This window comes from Ptychodera flava, chromosome 17 (genome assembly GCF_041260155.1).
Source record: "Ptychodera flava strain L36383 chromosome 17, AS_Pfla_20210202, whole genome shotgun sequence".
NCBI lineage: Eukaryota > Metazoa > Hemichordata > Enteropneusta > Ptychoderidae > Ptychodera > Ptychodera flava.
The window spans coordinates 4312730-4326528 of record NC_091944.1 but is presented as its reverse complement, the minus strand read 5'-3'; the positions used below and the strand labels follow the sequence as shown (position 1 = coordinate 4326528).

The window sequence follows — 13799 nt, the reverse complement described above, 5'->3', positions numbered from 1 at the left end:
CGTCGTCAGAGTAACTAGATCTCTCTCCGAAAAGTTGACTACAACATAAAAGGTTGAGAAAGGCACGTGTAAATGTCTGATACGAATTGCAAATGACGTCAATAAAGCAAGTAGATCTCTTTTTTTCCGCTGAAGCCAAAAATCAAAATGATTAAAACTTTTACCATTGCATTGTACCCCATTCCCCTGTAACTAGATAAAATCAGTATCCGATTTATTGAAGGGCTAAACGCACTTTTCTCCAAGCAGAAAGACCAGCAACGTACAAAACCGAGCATTTGTAAAATGAGACACCTAAAATTGACCAAAAGAATCACCTGTTGTATCTCTGTAAAGATTTATGAAAACAGTGAGCTACTTAAGTTATTATTAGTATTTAAGTATTCAGTTCAGACTGGATAAAAGCCATCCATTTGACAAAAATTAACCGCAGTAAAACAACAACAAACACATAGCCCTAACAACACAAATACTGGAACAGTTACATCAAATTGTAATAAAAACTTCGTAACATGCAGTACAAAATCTGTTTTCTATGACATAGCAATCCAGGATAACGAACTTTAGAACACGATCGTCATAAGACTGTTGTCAAATCTATACACCCACGAAAAGAGACTATCAAGTGATTCTTTCCCTGAAAATTTGTCTGGAGAAACCCAATAAAAATTCAAGAAACATCTTCCTACAGCACAAAAGTGGTTAGAAAAGAACGTCTTTCGAATTTCGAAAGAGTCGTCAAAACTCAACATTCAGTCGACAAAACAGCTCTAATAGCATCTAATACTTCACAGCATAATTTGTCAGTCGTGTATAATGTGTTTATGTCTGTTTTATTTATTTATTTAGTTTCAGCTTATTTATTTGTTTCTCTCGGTTTGTTTATTTCTGCTTGACATGGCAGTGTATTGCAGTTTTTTTCTAGCGCACAGGGAAAAATAATAAGACACCTGATGTAAAACTCAATATTCCTCTGTATATGTACAGCATTGAACTCGTTTGTTCCCAATTAGGTTGTGCTCATCTCCCTTGTCACGTGACTTAATCGGTCTACACGCTTGAGCTCTGCACGAAATAAGAAAATTAGCTTGCAACAAGTAACGCTGATAGCATAATGGTTACAAGCATTGGGACCTCATTACGGCAATCTTTTTGTAGAGACTACCAAAGGTTTGAAATTCGACTATACAAACACCAAGCTGAAGAAGTTGTTTTTCTCAAAATTCCCTGTAATCTCCCTTTTAGTGTCATTATCCCCTCCTTTCACCTTTCCCTACTTTAAAAACAAACAACAAGAAGAAGAAAAGCCCGAGCTTAGCGATAAGTTGACCAATGCGGGTTCATATTTTTTACTATTGTTGAAGACGGCTGTATTTAATGGTCTCAGTGCGACCAATATTGTCGATTTCACAGACATGCTTAAGATACTTATCATGAAACGAACTTAATCCAAATGCCTTTGTGGAGGAAAGAAATTAACCATATACAACAATGACGCGTTAAAGATACACCGTTTCTCTTCTTCCCGACGCGACGATAATATAACAGCGTTTTGTGAAAGAGCTTTAACATAAACTGGTTATTGTCTATAGTCTGTATTTCGGTATACTTCACATTTATTAGCGACAGTTTTCAAACATAATGCAAAATAACCTACTGTGGAAATCAGATCTTCATAACTGATAAGAAATATCATCGGGCATATCAGATTCAACATTAAACTAGAAATCCATATTGAGTAACTGTTATTGCAATCTTATGGCGATTGCACAGAGTGAATATGTTTCAAGAGGGTGCCCCATCACAGTGTGTGTTCCAAGCCGTACAAGTTACTATCGTGGTCAACATGTGCATCAATTGTGACAGGTCAAGATGCCAATTAGCCGCTTAGACGAGCTTGCATGTGTTTAACCAGAATAGAAACAACCCCTTGAAAATCATCCAGGCTCAACTTCAGTCTCAACGTTTTATCCCCTTTCTTTGTTTTACAAGCAGGAATTTTGTTTGTCCATTTCAGAACCTGCCAAGCGTTAACCAAAAAAGACCCTTTTTTGAGTGGCTTTCGTGTTGTCCGGCATCAAAAATACACAAAGTGTCTGACATATGTATTACCATGAAAAGATGTCTAGAGTTTTTCTGGAGTGATTGAATCTATTGATTGGAGGAAGACACTCAGTATGATAAGAAAGTTTGGAATCTGACCTATATTTAAATGCCGAATGGTTCTTCAAGAGTCGGCACAGTAGTTTAAAACAACTAAGGCAGCAAACTTGCGAGAGCATGACAAAAATATACAGTTACTGCCGGTAAAGATCGCAAAAATTGGACTCAGGGTTCAGTCAAAAGAGATTTTATCGAAATGACATGCTCGTTAAAAAGGCAGCGCATTGTTAAATACAGCCCCAGTAAACATTCAGATTTGAGGCACTATGATAAAAAAATGATATGTAGAGGGGCTTTTAACGTTACACGATACCCCCAGGGTGTGTCACGTTTACTGTACTTTTAGTTTGGGAGAAAACAACACCCTCTCTTTATTTGCGGTATCAAAAAGTCGTGACATTCTCTGCCGAAATCGATAAATGATTTTAACACACTTTATGTATTTTGTGAAGGAAACGTTTGCTAGTCGATACCCCATCGCTGAATGATAATGAATAATACAAATCGCGTTATTATTCACTAAAAGTAAAAATGAGAGATCTTGTGTGTGTAATTATTCTTTTCTGTTCGCTTTTCTCAAGCGGTATAAAGACCTGTGTTGGTGCAGTCCCGCTGTCGGACAATGGGGCTACAGGAGCGCCCCGGGTATGTGTCTAAAAGTTAAAATCGAAGGGCTCAATTCTGCAGTGCGCCAATCGACAGACCAAGGGCACCGACATCGATAGTGGTTTCCTGTCATACTGCCCCGCCGTTCAATGCTTGCTGTTTGCTAGGAAATTTACAGAACAGAAAAAAGGTCCATTTTCTTCTTAGTTTGCAATAGGTCCAAGGACTAGAGCTTAATTTCAAAAGGGAATAAGCAAGGAACATCAGTACACCGGGATTTTTTTGTTACGTAAAAAATCACTTTCTGACCCCAGGGCTATTGGAGAATAACACGCATAGCGTGATTTCAAAGCGGGTTAGCGATCCCATACATAATAGAACAAATTTCCCAAGGACACATCCACAAAACTGAGATTTGTAAATCTTTTAGGTTTTTTAAAGTGTGCATAATTCCAAAACGAGCGTAGGCTGAAAGACAGATAAAGGTTAAGAAAGACGGCTAGACAGACAGACAAAAATAAGGGTTGGTAGAGACGAGGCAGTTGACAGACAGACAGACGAGGGCGGACAAGTGCTCAGTGCTTGATGGTTACACGGTAAGAGCGACGCGCCAAGAAGCAAAGAAGCCGACACGTGGTGTAGGTATGCAACCATCAGACGAATATTTACATATTATACATGTAGATCGGGTCATTTTTGATTATAGAGAAAATTGAGAATGTCCTTTGAGTAGCATAGAAACAAACAAAGCTTTACATTTATGAAAAACAAGATATTGTCGTGTGATATCTTTTATATGAAGGGGAAAGAAATTAAGAAATGGGGGCCTGTAGATGGCATATCCTTCATTATTTATTTTCTCAACACCGATTGGTGAATCACCAGGTGTTATATTCGGAGCAGAGTGCAAGTTGCGTACGACTCGAAGTGCGATTGTATTAGAGATAACGGACAAGGTTGAGAGAGAGCGACATTCGCACCTCGGCGGAACGCATTTCTTGCCGTGATCAACTACTGACCGACTGCGGATTTCTTGTTTCAATGTAAACGATGTCAGTTGTAGATGGGTGACACATTTGAAGACTTATCTCATCAGATTGGAGTCGTCCTTCTCTTGATTCAATGATGTCAACTACTTGGGACTCGCAAATGATAGCGCTAAGGTAAAGTATGGTATAGTGCCATGGTTGTGCAGATCTCACCACGAATATGGCCGACAAGCATACCCACAAACAGGTCGTAAGGCCACAAAGGTCTCGGATGAGAGTAATTTAGCTTTGTTGATGCGACCGTAGGAAAATTCAACGATTGAGAAATATCCAAGTTATTTACTTCAAAAAGAAATTTATCAATCTCAGGTCTCTTAATACCTTTAAAACTAATGTCAATTTTTTATTCAAGGCTGAAATAGGCCAATTTGTACTTTCAGTGCTAAAAATCGTCTTTCTTTTACATTACCGCATAACAGATGTTGCTACTTCAATACTGCCGGCCTCCAAAAAATGACACTCGCCATTACAATTGGTAGCTGAACAATTGTAGTGTCTCGCACATCCAATGAACACATCTGAATCTTTACGTCACGTGATATTGTCTACTAACCAATAAGGCCGATCGGAGAAATGTTCCTGTTAGGCGGCAACCTGACAGCCTCTGCAACTCGAAACATATTGGAACCAAATTTCTTTTTATTTCATCGGCGTCAGATCAAAACATAAAATGTCTAGGACCCATCAAGCCTACTCTCAGAAGCCATGTTACAGGCACACATTCCTCTTTGACCCGAGAGATCTTATAATGATCAGACACGGTATGCTCTTTTTCTGCGGAATAATAACAGTTGTTTTCAAGAAACCTGTCAATACATTGTTAGTTCCAGAGCGACATGTAGATTCGCTTATTTCCATAATAGTGTAGACAGGTGTGTCACACAGTCTCGCATATATAACTAGAAGCCATATTTTGTGTTATCAGCACTCTCCGAGGTGGACACTCGTTTTTAGCTTCTTTCATATCTTTAAATGTTTGAAAATAACTGAAAATCATATGTGTGAAAATGGCATTCAAATTTACCTAGAAATCTCCATAATTATTTCAATGCAAGTTTGTGTCGTAATATCTCGTACCGATGAGCTGTAATATCAGCAAAGTTTACGATTGTCTTTAACCAAGATAGCGCCATGATGTACATAAATGTAATTCCAGGCGTTCGATAAAGGTTTTAAACCGTACACAGTTCCTCGTAGTTCAATATGTAATCACTTTGCTCAATATGCTAAGAATAGAGGGGTACCGCTAAGCGACCCTACTTTTACCTTGATAAATTATTCTAGCCGCCGGGTGTAGCTTCACAAAACGTTCCTATCCATTTTCCACAATAGAGTTTTTATCTAACAATAATCGCTTCGAAATAAAAAAGAGAAGGAGTGGGACGAAGATAAACAACAAAAAACATGGACGTATGTAACGTTAAATAACATGGCAGTGCCAGTATTTAACCCAGACTTGTGTGCGAAATTCATAATCTCGATAAAAAGTTAACGGTCGGTATTTTTATGTTAATGAACCTGATGATGACGTCAGAATGCAGCGAGGCGGGACTCGTGGAAAACTGCTGGTATGGCAGGTAGCTTTCCATCTGGCACAATGCTGGAAGCGTGGCAACACGATGTAACCACACCGCGGGGAGCGATTCTCAGACCCGTGCCAAGTTGACAGACAATAGCCACCGAAAAAAAACACAGAACGATAAATTATTTTATAGAACAGTAAAGCAGGGTGGACAGAAGCCTGAACGAGTTTACCAATAAAATGCTAATGTGTACACCTAAATGCCTTTGCAACTGATCTGATTGTCTGGGTCGCACTAATTGCTTTTGGTGTCTGAATGAAGACAACTTCAGAGTGTGTTTGCTAAACAGTAGCAAGCTCCAGAATTGGACACTGAATGAAATCTGTTTTGCAAATCGTAAACGCAACATATTTCTAAAATTTTAATTCTGTTAGTCTCTGTATAACCCATCGTCGATGATATAAACCAAGTTCATATTCGATACGCCGCCTTTGGAGTTCAAAATTAACAACCCCGCTCCCTTCTCTATCGCCTGGGAGGATCGTTGAAGGATAGGTATTGGATTGGTAATCGGAGATAGTGTAGACTACAACTCTTCATTCACTCTCATAACGCCTTGTTGACCCTTGTACTATTCATTAATAACTTACATATTTCTCAAAGAAGCGTTCATCAATGTTTAGTAGTTCTCATATCAGTTCTTGTTAACACTGACTACTCACACGGTGTGAGTCTCTCGTTGCTCTTGAGATGATTTTCCAAGTGAATCAGTTTTTTCAGATAAAACCGATAAACAACCTGGCAGTCCTCAGTCTCTGGTTCTCGCATCAGTGGTTGTTGACATTGGCTGCTTGTGTAATTGTAGTCCTTTGTTCTCCTGAAAGTTGTGCACAGTTAGTCAATTTGCTCAGGAATAAAGGTGATAAAACCTGCCCCTTAAAAACAAATCGTGAGACTACTTTTGCTTTCTGTTACGCAATTTAGAAAAATATGAAAAAAATCAACCCACACATTTCTGAATATCAGTGGCTTGGAAGCCCTTTGTAAACCTATAGTAGCGGTTACTCCCCTCTAGCATATGCAAATAGAATATGTTTACATGTGACCGTCGCTGTACACGCAGTATTTTCGATAATGGTCAAAATCCAAATATGAACAATTAGCACATGAAGATGTTCGAATCCCTGTCTATAAACAGCATATTAACGCCGCTGTGTTTGATTCTTGGTAGTATTTAACGCTTTGGCAAATAAAGCGACGATACCAGTAACTAGGTTGCCGTGTCGCTCTCAAAGACTATTAAAAATACCAAAAGTGGGAGGAACGCGCTCTCTGATGCACTCAACCGTAAAGTATTCGTGGATAGTTAAAGTCAAACGCCGATGAGAACTCCACATGTCCTCTCTGGCATTATATCATATCGACTGTCAGGAGGCTAGTTCAATATCACTGACTCGGTAGACTTCTTGTCCAACTGTATCATCAAATCAAACTCTGAACAAAATTTGGTCCAACGGTACATTCTGGAGGAAGTAATGTTCAACAAACACATGTACCGTCATCGGTGTGGCTGCTGTGGTCGTTACAATGCTAATGAGACATCAAAAGGTGGCAAAAATCAAGCCAAGTACTCGCTCACATTCCGTCCCTTTCAAAGGTACCACGGGCCACTTACTTCCTGACTTAACTCTGCTGATACACACCCCTATCCGCAAACCATTTTGTTTTCATTCAATGGCCAGGCATTCAAAGCTATCAGGATTTAGCAAACGATGATTAGGGCAATTTGGAGCTAAGAAAACGAACAAACACGATGTTTCCAATTGATTTGATGTTAATCCAGGTGAATTTTTCAAGACATCAACTTATATCATGATCAGACGCATTTGTGATTTTACCAGAAAATGTATGCGGAAAGTGTATATGGAAAGCAAATGGAACTGGAAAGGTGCAAAACGTTCAGCATTTCTTTCAATCTTTGAACTTACCGACGGTGGATTATTATCATGTTTTATTATTACTAGTTAATAGAGCTAACAATTGACATCTTGTGAACTTTGAACGTTAAAACATTATTGAATCACGTGGTATTATCACATTTCTGTTGTGGTGGTCGCAGGTGTGCAAACTGTTTCTCCACGATGTTCGGTTTTTAAACCTGAAAAGTTCAAACAAAAAAAGAGTCACACTGCGCGTGTAACCTCTGTACTTGAACGAGCTTTAGCCAGGATGTTGTTCGCTAAATCTTAAGAAATCGAAGCGCTTTTGAAAAGCTTTGAGAAGAAGGTGCTCACTTGGCCCCTTACTTTAGCAAATTTGGGCCACAATTCCAATTTCGAGGATGAAACTGACAACATGGTAGCTGTAAATCAAATGCTGATGATTCCAATTTCGAATTTTCATTCAAACAGTTACCTCGTACAAGACATTAATGGGGCTTAAAAACACCTCGCCAACGGAACACATTTTTTTCAAGTGTGGCGAAGACGACAGGTACAGACAAGATGCTGGTGTTGTTCTGCAGTCACTTGTTCATAGCTGGGCGCGGAAGTGAGAGAGTGCACTGCGTCTAGTGGAGCTCCGGCTATTAATAGCAAGACAATCAAATAAAGACCCTCTCGCCGAACTCCGCCACCCAATTATCAGCCATTGTCTTGGTGTCATTGGCTGTAATGTTCTGACCAGGGGATTACAAGGGTTTTTGACATATGCCAAACAAAAGAGTACACGTTTACTGACAATAGAGCTAGGCTGGCTGACCCATATGTTCATCTGAGCTCTGGCTCGGCTACTACAAACATGGTCTCTTGCTCTAGCGGCTCGGATATTAACACTTCGCCAAGGTAAAAATTGTTTACGACCAAATTGGAAACGGAAAGTGATCACCGGTGAAATGTTAGATGACTACCGAAGGTGTTCGTCTCACGACCCTTTCTGTTTTGTTAATTTTTGACTATACTTTTTGTTTCTCTGTTGTTTCCCACCGTGATTTAAGTACCAGCAGATTTTTGACGTGAAAACATTTAAGTGAGTATATTTTGTAAATTTTCTTTGTTTTCTCTTTCCCCCCAGATTCGCGATCGACTGGCAGTCTCGAGCCAAATCTACTCAGCTAGGCACGATGCCACCACCGCCGCTACACATACCCCCATCTCTCCACCAACCCCGCCTGTCGTCCGCGATTGATCACGTCAGAATGGCACACATGGCTCCAATACAGCCCCGGCCGCAACTCGCAGCGATTCGCTCGATGCCGTCGCCAGCCATCGCTGGGCAAAGAAACCAGGCTGTAAGACAGGCGAACGCAGCGGCCGCAGCAGCAGTAGCGGCGGCTGTCTCTCAGCACCCACCGCCGATGACCATACCGTACCCGTTACCGTCCCTATTCACCCAGGCTGAAATCGACACAGTTCTTTACGGGTATGTGAAGAACCCGTTCAATGAACAACTTCCAGGACATGCACTATCTGGTCTTGGGCTGAAGGAAGATGGTGAGTTTTTTCGTGTGTTTATATATTTATATTTACAAAAATTCCACATCTAGAATTCGTTCACTCTTTATTTATAAGCTGTGGCTCAATACACCGTTTTCTGGCGAGTGTACCTGTTTAAAAAGTCAGGCTAGTATCTTGTCCCTTGTGTTGACTAACAAAGGCAAACAACCGCTACAATGACCCACAAACAAAGGGTTACTACTCGTACGCAAATCGTCTTAGTGTATTCGAAAGTCTCAAATACCACTCAATGACATTCCTACCATACCTCCATGCATTCGAAATGAGCCAGGTACAAAACTATCTATTGAAGATACCTTCGATCGCCTTCCCTTGTCTTTGAGGATTTGGTTTACGCTATGTATCGCAGCGATTTGGTTTTAGTCCACTACGCGTGCAGCTTAGTGACCGCTATCTGAGATAGGGCAGTCTTTCAGTTTAAGAAATGCGAACAACATGGAAAGTTGGGCTGTGAATGTTTCTCTTAAAAGCTGCCGAAAAGCAAATAAATACGACCCTGTTGCAGGGGAAAGGCAACTCTATTGCCAAATCCGGCGTTTGTCAGATATTGTTCAGAGTATCTTTCCGCGATTCTCTTACTTTTCTTCTCGGAATCTTACTATTTACGCCTCAGTCTTTTTGTGACAATAGCTATTTTAAGACCAGACCTCGACCGTACCATATGTCAGATTATCTTTGGCCGTCTCGAACGCGAAGGCGTAAAGATTTTTGTTATTTGACATACATGCCCACGCTATTCTCATAGTGTGTCCTCCTTATTTATCACTATGGTGAGTAGAGGCACATCATCCCTCCTCAATTGTATCCGTATGTGTCTCTTATTGTCCTATGTATGTGTCTCTTAGTGTCTTTATCCGGATCTTACTCCTTGTGTCATAGGCTACCTCATCCTCTGTTGCGTTTCATAAAGCGAGCTCACGGCGTCCGTGCTAGGCTGAGCGTTTCCAAAGCTCGGTAAATTATAAGGCTATTCCCATACGCATGTTCAAATTAAATTATAATGATTACAAAAAGGGTATCATTATCGCTCCTTATCGGGTTTGGCTCCTCCAGCTAATCGAGTCCAGTTTCATCAACTCGGCTATCACCTTCGCAGCACAACAAAAGCCGCGTCGTTATCTTTTTCACAGGTGGCAAAGACTTGTCTCTTCACACCTCCTTCACTGTTGTCGTTTTCATTGTCACACTCGTCGCGGGTGTCGGTTGCTCACACAGGCAATGCAAGCGAGTCTAGTTTCGACTTTTAACAAAGAAAATAACGATAACAATGTGTTTCGGGTTTTTATTTGTAATTTTTTTATTTAAAATTTGCCGAAGTTGCATTTTGTTAGCATTTTTGTGTAAAGAAAGAACAGAGTATATAGATATGTACTCGAACCACGTCGCCAGCGGTCTTCGTAAAAGTGAATGTAAATAAAAACAACTTTTGTTCAATGCACAAAACCGTTGATTTGTGCTTTTGAAGCGCCAGATTCAGAGGTAGCCGAATCTTTGAACGAGACGAGGCGTGTTTTTCGATGGGTGTAGTCAAGTTCCTGAGAGCAAAGATATATAGGTTGGCAAATAAAGTGTATCCCTTGTAGAAACTACCCACGTCACGGAACTCTCAAGACGCAACGGTCTTTTCTTTTATACATACTTTTGGCAAATCACTACCCTGAGTTTAATTGCCCGGTTGTGAGAGTCGTTTTGCAAGGTTGAGCGCGCATCGAGGCGACCTTCGTTTATTTTCACGCAAATCCCGCTGTTACCGTAATTAACTCAAATTTGAAAGAAGTAAGAGAGATTTTGCACTGTACTACGACTAGTATTATTTGCTGTTTGTGTGGAGTCTTTGTGCGCGGTTTGTCCGCTCACGTAATCGCTGCGTTGTGACGTACAGAGGCGGAAAATTCGATTCCACTCCAAACCTGCGCACATTGTGGCAAATCCTTCTATTTCCGCTGTGAAAACCAACCCTCCTCTCGGTTCTTTAGGGGTGCATAGTTCAAACCTCAATGGCCGAGCCTTGCAGTCAAAAGCATTGTGCCGGGCTGTGTTAGAACACAGGGTCCGTCTTAAACCCTGTGATCGGTTGGGTTTTCTTTTCTTGACGAGTCATTGACAAGCTCTGTTTGTCTCCTTTGTTCCTGTTCAGTTACTCGCGTGTATTCTTCCTTTTCACTGAAGGGGGTCTGGTAATCCTCAATTCTTTTCACAGATTATCAGTACTTTTATGTGCTTCGCGGAAAGGTCTCGTTCTTGATAGCATAATAAACCTTTTCCCACATCTCTCTCTCTCTCTCTCTCTCTCTCTCTCTCTCTCTCTCTCTCTCTCTCTCTCTCTCTCTCTCTCTCTCTCTCTCTCTCTTATTTCCCACCAACTACCGATTATTTCTCTTCGCCTCCTAACAACATGTTTTGCACACTCAGTCTATATGGACGAATAATTGCATTAGTCGGAAGGATGTTGAAATTTTAAATGGATGTCCTTGCAACTTCGTCAAGTTTCTTTAAGTTTCAATTTCTTGGCTTTTACAATAGATTCTGCTTGTCAAAGAAGTACATGTGACTTTCTAGCGCACCCAAATATGAGAGTTATCATCATTAATGTTGTGGTTGTTGTTTTAGGGGGGGGGGGGAGTTCTGCACATTCAAATGATAACCACTTCACAGAAGTACTACGCTTTCACATGGTTCAGCTGTAGAAACAAGTTTTCTGCCTTTTGGTTGCCGTCTGTGCACAATACACGCTGCAAGGCAGTCACTCCCTATTATAACCCAATATACACTACGCTACGGGCAAGCAAAGCCGACCAATCACAGCGATATCTATTCTATTCTATTCATCAGGTCTAATTTTTTGTAACGTCAACAGAGAGCACTAGAAGCAAGTTAAACCATTGGCAAACGTCGTTTCAGAGAGACAAGCCAGTAACATTCACTCTGGATTCTTTAGGTTAATAGGCGGATCTACTCCGCGTCTTAATCCACTCTTTGTTAATCAAATATCTGTTTCAGGATCACTTGTGCTGTACCGTTCCAAAATCAACAACAAAAAGCTGTACACAGACACCATTTCAAATACTGATGTTCCAAAAACAATCTACTGGAGAAATGGGGAAGCGTTTAGGGATTTTTTTTGACCAAACAACCGCAACAGATACCTCCGACGCGAGAACGTCAAGCACTTCTCCAGTGGTTCAGAAAATCCTTTGAGAACATTCTATAGAGTAACGCACGAAGTTTTGTAAGTTTCATTCTGCTGCGTGCAGGTGTCTGTGTAGCAATACAGAGAGATTGGACAGCGGCCGCATCATGCGTTCAAGACAATTTTATATCTGCTCTCGGAGCGACAATGACCGCCGTAACCATGTGAATGTGAAAAGCGATCGCCAGACTCATGCTCAAAACATACAAACGTCACGATTTATGAACCAGCAAGTTTTGAAGAAAGGGACTTCTGAAATAAAAAAACTGGAACACGCTGACATATTTTCAAACCATGCCGTGCCACAGAAAAACCCAATTCTAACTAAAAAGTTTAAGCGATTTACAATACGACGTTAATTATCCAAGAATAAGTCGAGATCATAACCGCTACTTGAAAGATATAACTGTACATCGCTATTTGCAATATGGTGTCATGGTGTAAAGCAAATTCACAAAGCGTTATAGAAATGTTTGGTTTTATTGAACGTTCCTTCAATTCCCATCTGCCTAATAATGACAGCTTTCATTCCATGAGCGGGTACCAGGAAAATTAGACGGAGTAAAACGCTCCTATTATGTCACTTCATAACTTTCCACCGGAACTGTGTTTGTCATGTGATGGGGTTATTTCTATAATATCAATCCCAGTGTAATGCGGTTAGCGTCACACATTATATGATTTCGCTTACTTCAATTTCGATTTTATTACTCCAATAAGGTTACCGAACTCTTAAGGTTAACAGTAGCTTTAATATTTAGGCATACAATTTTTTTTCAGTTTACGAGCTATGATTTAGCCTTTTATTTTTCCTTGAATAGTCCTCAGACGCTCCGATGTCAGTTTCTGTCGTCAAGTATATCTTTCCCACGTTAAAACGAGGCACTTGGGAACAGATTACAACCTTGCTGCGCTATTGAACACCTGGCGCGCGTTGGGGATGATATCACTGCCCGGTGATTTAAACAGCCGCCATGGGTGCTCGGCTTTGGTGTGATATAGTTTTGTCATCGATGTGTCGATTGTTTTAGCAATTTGTTGAATTGACGGCGAGGAAAATTACAGATCGACGTTTTTTGGCTGTCATCATTTAAATTTATCGATTTTTCACATTCCGAAGACTAATATGTCTTGAGTGGGGATCACTGGAAAATTGAAAGTGTTCACAATAAGGTTTAGTGCTGCAGGTAGCTTGAAATTTTTCAAGGTAGAATTTCCCATACCCGTACCTTTTCTACCCTGGTTAATCGCTGCATGTCGATCGCAGGGTTTTGGTGTTCAACTACAGAAGACAATAAACATACGAAAAATACCGTGCCAGTGCCAAATGTCCGATCGCTCGCTCCTAGTGGACCGCCAGAATCCATCAAAACAACAAAAAAGCCGAAATCATGAAAACTTAACAGTTTGATTTGACGCAAATAAAATCCTTGAGTAAACTGTTGTAGTTTTTTATTTACATCGTTAATATGAGTAATATCTCACCGTCGACTGCAAAGTCATATTGTCGCGACTGCCTCCTACTTTGCCGTTCAAAATCATCGCTCCCTTGATACCAATTCCACCCAACTCACTGCACGCGACCTGTTGAATGAAAAGAAAAATAAACCGTAAAACTCACCAGCCCTCATAAAACTCTATTCAGTTTCCCCTTCTCTCTGCTTTGTTCGTCGAGTCCGTGCTTGTCTTTCACTCTTCTCGTTTTCAATATGTTCCCATCTCTCCAAAGTGCGACTCAGATGAGATTACGCTG

General features: G+C 40.6%; 1 protein-coding gene across 6 annotated transcripts in view; it reads left to right on the top strand.

Moving 5' to 3' along the window:
- The window catches only part of LOC139115201 (PR domain zinc finger protein 14-like), a 74563-nt gene that overhangs the window by 41496 nt on the left and 19268 nt on the right, over positions 1 to 13799 (top strand). For 3 of the 6 annotated variants that reach the window (XM_070677145.1, XM_070677146.1, XM_070677149.1), the window contains exon 4: positions 8414 to 8832. In XM_070677145.1, coding sequence (XP_070533246.1) covers positions 8414 to 8832 — 419 coding nt within the window. Of the gene's footprint in view, positions 1 to 8052; positions 8255 to 8413; positions 8833 to 13799 lie in introns of those variants that run through there. The other 3 variants (XM_070677144.1, XM_070677148.1, XM_070677147.1) reach the window with 2 other exon arrangements.